The sequence below is a fragment of the Pseudorca crassidens genome, chromosome 9 (assembly GCF_039906515.1).
Source record: "Pseudorca crassidens isolate mPseCra1 chromosome 9, mPseCra1.hap1, whole genome shotgun sequence".
Taxonomy (NCBI): domain Eukaryota; kingdom Metazoa; phylum Chordata; class Mammalia; order Artiodactyla; family Delphinidae; genus Pseudorca; species Pseudorca crassidens.
This window is the reverse complement of record NC_090304.1, coordinates 48,459,644-48,472,213: the sequence shown is the minus strand read 5'-3', so window position 1 is coordinate 48,472,213 and position 12,570 is coordinate 48,459,644. Positions and strand designations below refer to the sequence as shown.

General features: G+C 54.9%; 1 protein-coding gene across 1 annotated transcript in view; it reads right to left on the bottom strand.

Moving 5' to 3' along the window:
- DCHS1 (dachsous cadherin-related 1) overlaps nt 1–12,570 on the bottom strand; it is a 34,875-nt gene that overhangs the window by 8,580 nt on the left and 13,725 nt on the right. The window contains exons 2-10 of the mRNA XM_067750073.1: nt 10,085–11,989; nt 4,107–4,295; nt 3,785–4,016; nt 3,419–3,655; nt 2,062–3,087; nt 1,647–1,840; nt 1,340–1,436; nt 1,080–1,237; nt 45–909 (exon numbers count right to left, since the gene is read on the bottom strand). Of these exons, the coding sequence (XP_067606174.1) occupies nt 45–909; nt 1,080–1,237; nt 1,340–1,436; nt 1,647–1,840; nt 2,062–3,087; nt 3,419–3,655; nt 3,785–4,016; nt 4,107–4,295; nt 10,085–11,869 (4,783 nt within the window). The 5' untranslated portion in view covers nt 11,870–11,989. The remainder of the gene's footprint in view (nt 1–44; nt 910–1,079; nt 1,238–1,339; nt 1,437–1,646; nt 1,841–2,061; nt 3,088–3,418; nt 3,656–3,784; nt 4,017–4,106; nt 4,296–10,084; nt 11,990–12,570) is intronic.

Genomic DNA, 12,570 nt, shown 5'->3' with positions numbered 1-12,570 from the left:
TCAGCACCCTCCTCGTCCCCACCCCCACCCCCGGCCCAACTCACCGGTACTGGGGTGTAGCCGGAAGTAGCCGTCCCCGCCAGCTGCCAGGCGATAGGACACGCGTGCAGCCTCGCCCAGGTCCGGGTCCCGGGCTACCACGTGCAGCGCTGCGGGCCCCGGCGGCTGATCCTCAGAGAGGCGCACACGTGAGGGCGACGCAAAGACCGGAGCGTTGTCATTCTCATCCGTGACAAAGACGCGCGCGGAAACGCGTGCTGCGCGGCGGCGGCTGGCATTGGCAGGCCGGTCGGTGGCTTCCACGAGCAGCAGCAGGGCGGGAGTGGTCTCCCGGTCCAGGCCTCTCGGGGCGCTGAGCGCCCCGGTGCGTGAGTCCAGGCGAAGCGCGGGCACGGGCGGCTCCTGGCGCAGCAGACGGTAGCGCACGTCGCTGTTGGGGCCCGGGCCGTCGGCGTCCGACGCGCGGAAAGTGTACAGCGCCGCCCCCGGCTCTGGGTTCTCCGGAAGCGCCACAGCCAGCGGGTCACGCGCGAAGGCCGGCGCATGCTCGTTCTCGTCCTGCACGCGCACCTGCACTCGCAGCAGCCGCGCGCCCGCGCCTCCCGGCCCCTCGGCGCGCACTGTGAGCGCGCGCCACGCCGGGCCCGCCTCGAAGTCCAGGGGCCGCGCCAGGTACAAGCGCCCGGAGGCCGCGTCCAGCGCGAAAGTGCCCTCCGGGTCCGCGCCGCCCACCAGTGTGTAGGTGAGTGCGCCCACTCCCGCCGACTCTGGCGGCGCCACCGAGCCCAACAGAGAGCCGGGCTGGAGGCCCTCGGCTGCTGTCACGGTCAGCACGACAGGCACAGGTGCGGCCGGGTCTGGGTCTGAGGGTTCCGGCGGAGGCTCAGCCGAGCGAGCTGAGGGAAGCACCTGTTGTGGACCCAGAAGGGAGTACGGAATCAGGCGGACCCATGTAAAAGGGAATCTGGGCTGGCCTGCTGAGTAGCAGGAAGGGCGGTCAGAGTGGCCTGACTAGAGGAGAGGATGCCCACACTGGTGACCAAGGAGACGTGGACAGATTGGAGGAAGGGCAGCCATACCTGCACCAGCAGCTGGAGGCTGGAGCTCCGAGGGGGGCTGCCTTGGTCGTGAGCACTTAGCGTCAGCACATAGTGAGGCCGCTCTGCTCGGGTCAGGGGTGCTGCAGTGAGCAGCTCCCCTGAGTGAGGGTGCAGAGAGAAGAGCTCTGAGCCAGGACCTGGGGACAGGCAGAGGAAGGGCGAGGCCTTGGGTTCCAGAGCTGGGCGTGTCATGAGGGCCTGCCATCACCCACCAACTCCCTTCTCTCCAGCCCCCGTACCAGTTAGCATGTACAGGATTGTTCCATTCTCCCCCTCGTCCGGATCCCTGGCCTGCAGAGTTGTCACCAGCGTTCCTGGAGGCACACCATCTGGTACCTGTGGGAACACAACTCATCTACAGTTGTCTCCTTCCTGTTCTTGAGACAACTCAGGATGGAGTTCCCATCACCTATGTTCAGGCAGAGCCCCGTTTTTGCTCTCAAACCTGTTCCAAGACGCAGACTCTCTTACTTACACCTACAGTTCTAAGCAGAGACCCACATACCCTCTTACTTCTTCAGGGCAGAGTACTGCAGCTTCACATACCTGTATGGGGAGGCCCCCACCAGCAGCCCCTGAAGCCTGCAGGAAGGTGGGGCTGTTGTCATTGAGGTCGAGCACTGCAATGTGTATGGTGCCTGTGACACTGCGGGGTGGGCTCCCCCCATCCTGCACCTGCACCAGGAGCTGGTAGCTGCTCTGCCGCTCACGGTCCAGAGTTTGGAGTGTGGTAACCTCTCCTGGGAGTGCAGGACAGACAGAGATCATGTATGGGGTAGCTAGGGATGCAGAGCCTGAGGTCCATGAGAGGCTGGGGTTTGGGGAGTGTGGAAGGGAATGCCCGGGTAAAACTCTAGCTCAGTCCTGGTCCTCGTGGCCAGGCTCTGGGGAGTGTGTCTGGGTGCTCACCCAGTCAGAGGATGAGGCTATGGGCTCTCAGATTTTGGGTCCCAGTGCTCACCAGTCTGGGGGTGGATGCGGAAGGCCTTGCTGTCTTCTGACAGCTGTCGCAGGCTGTAGGTCAGACGTCCATTGGGTCCTGAGTCTCGGTCAGTGGCAAAGACCCGGCCCACACTGGTCCCTGGGGGCTGGTTCTCAGCCACAGCCAGGAAGGTGGGCTCCTCAGACAAGCGGGGACTGTGGTCATTCTGGTTGAGGATGCTGACCCTCACGGTGGCTGTGGCTGTCTGCTGCCCCAACTCAGCTTTGGACCCAGACACTGCCATTACTTTCAGCGTGTATAACTCCTGGCCCTCACGGTCCAGTGCTGCTCGCACCCATAGCCACCCGGTCTGTGGCTCCAGGCCAAAGAGGCTACTTGGCCCATCTGCTGCAAGGCGGTAGGTGACAGGGCCCCCATCTGGTGCTCGAGCCTGCACTTGCAGGACTTGAGTTCCAGGGGTGGTGCCTGAGGGCAGGTCCACACGGTAGGTAGGGCTGTCGAAGTGGGGAGCCAGCCCACGGGTCCCCAAGTCCTGTACCACCACCCGCAGTCGAAAGTGGCTGGTGCGGGGTGGGGAGCCGCCATCCCGGGCTTCCAGCTCCAGTTCATGGGCTGGCCCCCCTGGAGGCCCCAGAGGTCCCATAAGCAGTATGTGGCCTGTGGTGGGGTCCACAGTGAAGGCCCCGCCACCCCCAGCAAGCAGGGTAAAGGTGACTCGACTGTTAACGCCTGAGTCGGGGTCCAGAGCCCGCAGTGTATAGATGGGAGTCCCTGGGGCAGTGCTTGGCGGCAGCAACACCGTGTCTTCAGGTGCAGGGAAGGCAGGGGAGTTGTCATTCACATCATCCAGCAGCACACGCACCCGAGCTACGGCGAAAGCCGGGGGCACTCCACTGCCTGCCCGTACCTCCAGCTCTAGCACTGGTCCCAGCAGCTCCCGGTCCAGAGCTCGAAGCGTTTGTAACAGCCCTGTGGCCCCATCTAGGGAGAAGAGTCCTCGGGGATCCCCACCTGATAGGGTGAGGGTCACAGGCCCCAGGCGACCTAGGGAAGAGGAAAGAAGGGTCAGAAAAGAGATGGGAGGGCACCTATTGAGTTGGAGCCCAGACTCTGATCCCCAAAAGGGCTAGGCAGTGCCCACACCTGGGCCTTTCGAAGTATTAGGGGGAGGGGCAGGTGTTGGCAGAGAAGCTGGGTGGCACCAGGGTGACATTCGTGTACCTGGGGATGAAGCAGAGTGCCTGTACCATGCCCACGGAGGTGGCGGGGATTGGAACCAGAGTGTTTTGTATTGGGGCTATCAGTGGTGTGATACTCGAGGGTTATGTTGGGGTGTCTGGGTACGGCACCGAATGGATATAATGATAAGTGATACCTGATGGATTGTGTGCTTGGACTACACCCACACTGGTGCCTGGTGCCACATCCTCTGGCACAGAAAAGACATACTGTAGTTGCTCAAATACTGGTGGTATGGGAGTTCCAGGCACAATGCTGACGTTGACTCGGGCACTGGGCTCTGCCTGCAGGCCACCTCCATCCTGAGCCCCGATCTCCAGCTGCACCACGGAATTGGCCCGTCTGGCCAAGGGCCAGGCTACCGTCAACAGCCCTGGGAGGACGGAGAAGTGGAGAGGTATAAGGAAACAGAATAGAGCTGGAAAGGTTGGGGGGTGGGGGGCAGGCAGTGCTTCATTTAGGCAGATGGGGAGGCAAGCCCTGGGAATGTGAAGATCCTCACCTGAGTGCTCATCCAAGGCAAACAGTGGGGGGCTATTGCCAGCCAGGATGTGGTAGGAGAGTCGCCCGTGGGGTCCCTGGTCAGGGTCATGGGCACGCACCCTCAGCACAGCTGTGCCTGGGGTACTGTGGGCGCTCAGACTGGCAGCATACTCCCGTGGATAAAACTGAGGTGGGTTGTCATTCTCGTCTGACACAAACACCTTCACATACACCATAGACTTGAGGCCTCCCTGGTGAGACATGCAGCCATTAAGTCAGGTGGCCCTTGATTGGCCCTGCTGAATGCCCTACCCCAGTCTGCCCACAGACTGTCCACTCACCCCATCCACAGCTGTCACTGTGAAGTCGAAGCTTGAGGGCCCCTGATCGCGGTCCAGGGTCCGGGTCGTGCACACGTCGCCACTGTGGGCATCGATGCGGAATGGGGGAGACCCCGAGGCCCCAAGTCCGGCACCCAAGGAATAGGAGAGGAGGCCAAATGGGCCACTGTCTGCATCTGTGGCTGTCACCTGGGGAGAGGCTGGGGTGAGTAATGCCCCGTCTTTTTGGCCAGAAAAGCCATAACTAAGGGGCAACTGGAAGGAGCAGGCCCTGGGCCAGTTGGTGCCCAGAGTCTTGGGATGGTGGACACACAGAAGGGACTAGTAGGACACGGGCCAAAATCCAAACCCAGCTCAGACCTCACCACTTGCGTTAGGTTCCTGTGAGACTCTGATCACAACATTTTTGTCGACTGGTCAATATAGAACTTTGTTTTATGTGTGTTTCTGTTTAAAGGCACCTTATTTAATATATATTGTTGGTTCATTAACACTGAATTCATGGCCAATGGCACAACTCATAACTAAATGAAACTTATCTAACACATGTATTTTCTCCATAAGGCACAGCACAGCCTTCTTGTGTTTAGGAAAACAGACATCACTTCAGCACTACAGTTGGGGACAATTTTATACTGCAAAATCACCAAACAAAAAGCACAAAAATGCAAAAAACGTGGCATTAAACAGACCACGAAAAGGACCCTTGTTTACCATATAAGAGCTGTAACATGAAGGCAGAGCATTGCCTTGTTCGACCTCAGCCGGGAATGTGCTTGTCGAGAGACTTGAATTTTCCATCCTTCTGCACATGTCCGGGAATGACTGTGAAAGCTCCATGAGTATTGATTCAAGGGTTACAAATAGATTTTAGAGAGTTGGCGAATTCACAAATACAGAATCTGCAAATGATGAGGACCAACTGTACTTAAAAGGAGAGTGCTAAGGGCTGTGATAGCAAATTCCAGGTGGGTCACAGGGAGTTAATAACCATCGCCAAGTCTCATAATCACTCCAATCAGAGAACTGGCTGACCGATAGAGTTATTGAGACTGATGTTATAGGCCTGCTCGTTATTGCGTTTGGTTATAAAGTGGGATCCGATTGGTACTCGGATCTGGTAACTGGAGTGATCAGGATCTGCACTATGAATTTATGGGATGTGGCTCAGGCACCTTTAGCGTCCCTTCATCTCTCAAGCCAACCTCATTGGAAATGAGAAAGGGAGAACTGCAGGTCTATAGGAAAATACCGAGGTCATTAAGTTCCAGGGGCTCCCCAAAACTAAGAAATAGGGGAAGGTTTTCCTGGTGACTTCTCAGGCATCTCCCAGACTGGCTCAGGAAGAGTTTATGACTGGACACCAATGTCAGGAGCCTCTGAACATTTCAGAGCCAGATCAGTAGGAGACACCATTCCAAAAGCTTCTGAGCCTAGGACAGGGCCAGGCACACAGTAGGTACTCTATGTATATTTGTTCATTTAGTAAACAGGGCCAGGCACACAGTAGGTACTCTATGTATATTTGTTCATTGAGTAAACAGACATTCAGATTGCCCTGCCTTACAACAAAAGCTTCTTTCAAACTAAGTTTTATAAATTGGGTGCACATTAGGCCCTCAGTAGTGAGTTAGCTGGTGCAGGCTGCTGTAGCTTGTGACAAAGTACTCTTTGTGGCTACACGGGCCTCAGGGTCATGATATGCTGCAAAAGGAAGCTGGAGAGTTCCCCTTTCTTGGCCAGAAAATGTTGCTCAGAGAGAAGCCTAGCCGAGGATTGCTGATCGTTGCCCGGGCCTTTGACAGAAGTGATTTGTGCCATTGTTTACCCTCCTGAGAGACACTAAGACCTTGCCATGCTGAACCCTGGAAACAGCTCCTGCCCCAACTCTTTACTATGGCTGTGGGCCTGGATATCCCAGGAGACAAACTTCCCCCTGGATCAGTCTGGCGGGCTGCAGCACAGCTGCCGCACCGTCTCCAGAAGCTGTTAAAGACCTCTGCCCTCTGACCCGCTGCAGGAAGAAAGCAATAAATAGTGGTCAAGAGAAGTTGTCAGGAAGTGACCCCAAAAGGCGCAGGGGCCGTTGACTGGAAATGACCAAGGCAGAAGTGAATTTTCTGGCCTGTGCAGCCCCTGCTCAGAGGTCCTAGTGCAATTGCAGTCTCCAGTTTCAGCAGGCTCTCAGCCTTGCTACATAGTCCAACCTTGGTCAGCTCCCACTTCCAGCTCTGCCTGAAAGCTGTAACTAACCTCATCTCTCTCCTCTTGTCCCCACCCCACCCCACCCCTAGCTCTCATCACATGCACTAGTGCAAGGAGAAAATAAAGACCTTCATCTGTGAACTCTCTAAAATTCCTAGCAGACCACAAACTTACTTCATCTGCCCCATGCTGACCTCCTTCCCAGGTGTCCCTCCTGCTTTGACACTTTAACACTGCTCTCCTGCTTCTCCACCCACTGCTTCCCCACCCCCAGCCTCCCTCCACCTCTCCTTACTCTGTCTGTTATACACTGTTGTTCTCTGGAATCTTTCCTTGGCCTCTTCTCATTCTGCACACGCTCAGGGCCTTCTCTTCCACTGCTGTGGCTTTGACCCTCATCTGTACTTTGACCCAGACCACTCCTCTGTGCTCCAAACTTGTACATCCAGATGCCTGCTCAACATCTCCACTTGGACGTCCCACAGGCCCCTTAAATCCAACCTGTCCTAAACTAAACTCATGATAATCCCAACCCCTCTCTAATGATTCCTCCATCCACGCAGTTGCTCGAGCCAGCAATGTGTTCTTCCCTTTTCCTCTCTTGGCATATCAATCAAGCAGGGACTAAGTAAATCCTCATTATCCCTCTACTTGTCTGTTGCTCTCCATCACCATTATCACTGTCCTGACTTGGGCCTGAGTCGTCTCTCCCCTGGACTACTGTAGCTCCCTTCTCATAGGCGCCTGACCCTCCGATCTGTCCTCCATACCAGGACTTCTCAACCTTGGCATGACTGACATTTTGGATCAGATAAACTCTTTGTTGTGGTGCTGTCATGTGCATTATAGGATGTTGACAGCATCTCTACCCACTAGATACCAATAGATCCCACCAGTTGTGACAACCAAAACTGTCTCTAAACATTGCCAGATGTCCCCTCCAGAGGGCAAAATCACCAGCCGTTGTGAACCACTGCTCTACACTAACTAATAAAAGCATCTTTTGAGAAGACAAATGTCATATTATTCCTCTACTCAGATGTCTTCAGTGTCCCCGAAAGAAAAATGCTCCAACTCCTCGGCTTGGCTTGACTCCTCACTGTCTGGCCTCCTGCAGTCTCGTCTCCCACTCTTTTATCTCACACCTTAAATTCCAGAGATACCGAGCCACTTGTAGGCCCTTGAACGAGTCAGACAAGTCAAGCTCTTCCACTTCTCTCTGCGTGTCACCTCTGCTTCAACCCTTCCCTTATCTCGTCCCCTCATCAGCTCCTGCTCATCTTTTAAGTCTCAGCTCAAAGGTCCTTTCTTTTGAGAAAACGTTCGAACTGCCTATCTGTACCTCATGAATATCCCCATATAGAAGTTTTTATTATTGGAATAAAACTGTTTCTCTGCATATGAATCTCACCTCTAGACTATAAACTCCATGAATTAGGTAGTGGTTACTCAGTCATTACTGTGTTCTGGGTCCCTAATACAATGACAGGCACATGGCAGATACTTGATAAACGAATACTGAATGAATCAAATATTAAGACTTCTTGTAACAGTTATGAACACCCAACGGTCATTTTTACCCCTGCTTCCCTATGATTACTACTAGTAAAAACTCCAGGAAACCACCTGGAGAGATGCCCTCTTGCTTCAGGCACTAGTGAGGAGGGAAGACGTTTGGAAGCCACAGCCCATTGGTCCTGGGCCAAGAGGGAGAGTAAACACATGGGAGAGTGGGTGGGAGCTGGACAGCAGTAGGCAGGCAAGTACCCAGAGTCTGGCCAGACAGGAGGTCAGCCAGGCCTAGGCACTGGCTTGAAAGTCTAGGCCAACAGGCAGCTCCTAGAAAATGCTCGGGGATCTGCTGGACTTCTGAGACATAAAGACTTCAAGCACGAATCTCCTAAGAGACCACCCTGCCCCCAGTCTCCTCTCCTGCATCCATATTCCATGGGGCAGCCAAAGCAATCTTTCCAGAAGACGTATCAGATTTGCCTAGAGCCTCTCAATGGCTCCCTGTGATTTCTAAAATAAAGTCAAAGCTTGGCAGCTGGTCCCTGTCTACTCGCTTGTCTCACCTCCCCATAACTCTTTCTCATCAGCACAGTCGAGGCCAACTTGAACAATGCAGTTCCATGAACACATCATGGTGTTCTGTAGCTCTTTCTGTGGCCTTGGAGTCCCTGTCCTCATACTCCATGTTATCCACTTGGCAAAGTCTCACTGCTTCTGCAAAGGTCTGCCTCTAGGCTTCCACAGCACCTCATATGCAGCCTGATGCATTACTAGTTACTGGTGTGTCTCCTTGCCTAGACTGGGACCGGCCTGGGAATAAGACTATTTCCTTTCTTTGTTCTCAGGGCCCAGCAGAGTGCCAGGCTTACAGTGGGTAAGTTAATTTTTGAATGTATCACTTACCATTGATCTAATCTCTCTTTCACCCTTAAAGCAAGTTAGCTTCCAAAAAAAAAAAAATACAAAAATGGGACTTCCCTGGTGGTCCCAGTAGTTAAGACTGTGCACTTCCATGCAGGGAGCACGGGTTTGATCCCTGGTCGGGAACTAAGATCCCATATGCTGTGTGGCACGGCCAAAAAACAAACAAACAAACAAACAAAAAAACAATCTGTAGTGAGGAGGGAGGGATGAATAGGTAGAGAACAGAAGATTTTTAGGGCAGTGAAACTACTCTCTATAATACTATAGTGTATGTCATTATATATGTCAATTATATATATACTTTATACTTTTGTCCAAACCCATAGAATGTACAACACCAAGAGTGAACCCTAATGTAAACTATGGACTTGGGTGGCAGTGATGTGTCAATGTAGGTTCATCTGTTGTAACAAATGTACCACCCTGGCGTGGGATGTTGATAATGCGTGAGGCTATGAGTGGGGGCATGGGGTATATGAGAAATCTGTACCCTCCACTCAATATTGCTATGAATCTAAAACTGCCCCCAAAACATAAAGTCTTGAAAAAAAAAACAAAACCAAATTTGATTATGCCTTTTCTGCCTCAAAGAAGTTCAGTGACCTCTTTTGCCTTCCAAGTAAAGCCCTAGCCCTTCATGGCTTGGTGTCCAAGGACTTCTGCAGTTTGGCCTCAGCCTGCCTCTCCAGTTTCATGCTCCACCCATCTCCTCCAAGCCTGACTTGCAGGAAGCCTGTGGCCCCCACAACCTCTCCAGGGCTCCTGCCTTTTCCTCTGAGGTCTTCCTGCTCTGGACATTGGGATCTCACTGGATACTTCTTGTTGTCTCTCATCCTCGTGCCTGAGCCCAAGTGTCCCATCAAGGCTCAGTTCCAAGGGCAGGGATGGGGGTGTATTCCAGGACACCTCAGCACTAGACTAGGGTTGGAGAGCTCTGTAAATGCTGGCATCTCCCTTGGGGAACAGGAGCCACATGGGTGTGCAGGATCTCCGTCTCTGCCCTGCAGAACAACTTTGAAACTTTAAAGAGTCCTCTCTCATTTCCTGCCACCGCAAGACACATTTTCTCTATATCCAATCTTAATTCTCTCAACTGCCAAGATTACCTGGCCCAGCTCTTTTACCCTGCTTTCTCGTCTTCTCATTAATCCTCACCCTCCGCACAGACTGTGGAGCTCATCGAGTAGGACCGAACCCTCTGGCATATGTCACCATCAACAGATGGCACCTGCAAGGCTTGGTGCCTGCTCTGAGGTCCCCTGTGACCCTCTGATCGACCCACTCCTGCCCACAGAATCATCCTGCTGTGTGTGGGGTGGTGGTGGGGGCTTACCCACCTGCAGGAAGCAGGTTCCGGGCTGGGTGCCCTCAGGCAAGGAGGCATTGTAGAAAGTCCTCTGGAACTGCGGCTCATTATCATTCACATCCTGCAAGGCCACACTCACTGTGGCAGAGGAGATGAGAGGGGGCAAGCCCCCATCCGTGGCCACCACAATTAGCTGCGGCTGTGGCTCTAACTCATAGTCCAGTGAAGCAGCTGTGGTGATGATGCCTGAAGTGGGGTCGATGGAGAACGAGCGGGTGTGGGCACCTGGGGCCAGACTATAGGTGACCTGACCGTTGGTGCCCTGGTCAGGGTCCCGGGCCATCACGCGCACCACGAAGCTGCCAGGCAGCGCAACCTCAGGCAGGGGCTCGGGTCGGTAGAGCTGGCGGTCAAAGGCAGGGGCGTTGTCGTTGACATCAGTGACATGCAGCACAAAGGCAGCCTCGGCTCGCAGCGGGGGTGAGCCTGAGTCTGTGGCAGTAACTCGCAAGTTATAGGCATCCCTTTCCTCTCGATCCAGCTGCCGAGCCACGCACACCAGGTAGATGACGCTGTCCTGGGTGCTGAGCGCAAAGTGGCCCTCTCCACCCTCCAGGGACACATTGACATGGGCAAAGTCACCATCGTCTGGGTCTGACACAGAGATTCGAGCAACAAGCTGGCCAGGGGGGGCAGCCTCAGACACTCGGGGGGAGCCGTCCGCACTCAGGAAGATGACAGTCATAGAGGGCTGATTGTCATTGGCATCTCGCACGTGCACCGTCACAAAGGCCGAGCCCAGCTCAGGGTGAGCCCCTCCATCCCGTGCCTGTACCACCAGTTCATGGACCCGCCGTTGCTCGAAGTCCAGTGGCCGCTCCAGCCGCAGCAGCCCCGTGTGTGCGTCGATGGAGAAGGGTCCGTCACCCTCGCTCTGCCTCCGGTTGATCTCATAAGTTACAGCCCCATTGGCACCGGCATCGGCATCAGAGGCATACACCTGCAAGACAGGACTGCCGGGGGCCAGGCTCTCGGACACCACAGCGTGGTAGCGGCTCTGATTGAAAGCTGGGGCATGGTCATTGATGTCCAGCAACGTCACGTCCAGTAGGGCCTGGGCCCTCCGGGGTGGTGAACCACCGTCGTAGGCCTCCAGTTGCAGCATGTAGTGTGAGCGGTTCTCTCGGTCCAGCTCCCCGGTAACTACCAGCTCAGGCACTGGGGCCCCATCTGGACCGGGACGTGTCTCCAGCCGGAAGGTCTCTCCAGCCCCATCACCAGACAGCGCATAGCCCTGGGTTCCTAGGCGGCCAGCGTCTGCGTCACGAGCAGGCTCCAGTGGGTAGCGGGTGCCAAGAGCGGTATGCTCAGGTATCTGCAGGACAGCTCGAGCCTGTGGGAAGGCTGGAGCGTGGTCATTGATGTCAGCCACTCGCACGGTAACTTCCACGGTGGCGCCATCAGGAGTGACTGCAGTGAAGCGGTAGCGATCCCGCCGCTCGCGGTCCAAGACCCGGGCTGTACGGACCACCCCGCTGTGCTCGTCAATGGCCAGGTCTGTGCCCACACCACTGCCCTCCTGGGCGGAGATGAAGTACATGGGAGGTGCTGCCGTGCCCGCTGGAAGCCCTGCACTGATGTCCCCGATAAGTGTGCCCGCTGGCTGCTCCTCGTCAATCTGCAGGTCCAAGCTCCCAGCCTGGCCCCAGGCGCCCGGCACCCCCGCGCCCAGGAGCAGCAGCAGTGATAGCAGGGGTAGGGGCCTGGGGCTCTGCATGCCTGGGCAAGAAGGTGCAATGCCCCGCTCCTTCTGCATGGCAGGGGCAGTCCAGTTGTGGCTCGGGCTCCAGCTCCAGGCCAGGCTCCGGGCCCAGCTTGATCTCAGGCTTTGGATCAGATCCAACTTGGACCCTGGCTCCAGCTCACGATTCCTGGCCTGGGAGAAAATCGGAAGCAAAAAGGTCATGATGGGGGAGGAATCAACCGTCCAGGCTGGGGTCTAGGCCACACCAGGACTCAAGCATGCTCAGTGGCCCTGCGTGTGCTGCCTCACACCGTCTGGGGCCCAGGAAGCTCCTCAGGACCCACTCCAGTCTTTACCTGGCAGGTCCCATCCCACTCTGATTCCCGTCCCCCCTCCACCCCCCAGCAGATTGTTTTTTCCTATTGTTCAGACCTAAATGCCTTCAGACTCCCTTCCTTCCATCTGTAGACTTAAACGTGTGGCCAATTCTTTCCCATTTTTCTTCTCATCCAGGATTAATACCTCAATAATCATGTGCTTGGCAACCTCACCCGAATCTCAACAATGTCCTCTCTGCCAGAGCCTTCTACCAACATTTAACTATGCTGAAGTCTCTCTTTCTCTCTCTCTCTCTCTATAATATATATATAATCTCTCTCTCTCTCTCTCTCTCTATATATATATATATACACCTTTAGCCCTACTTCCCTCTCTATTTAACAAGAGATTGAGCACCTATTATGTGGAGGCACTGGAGACACCTCAGAGAATAA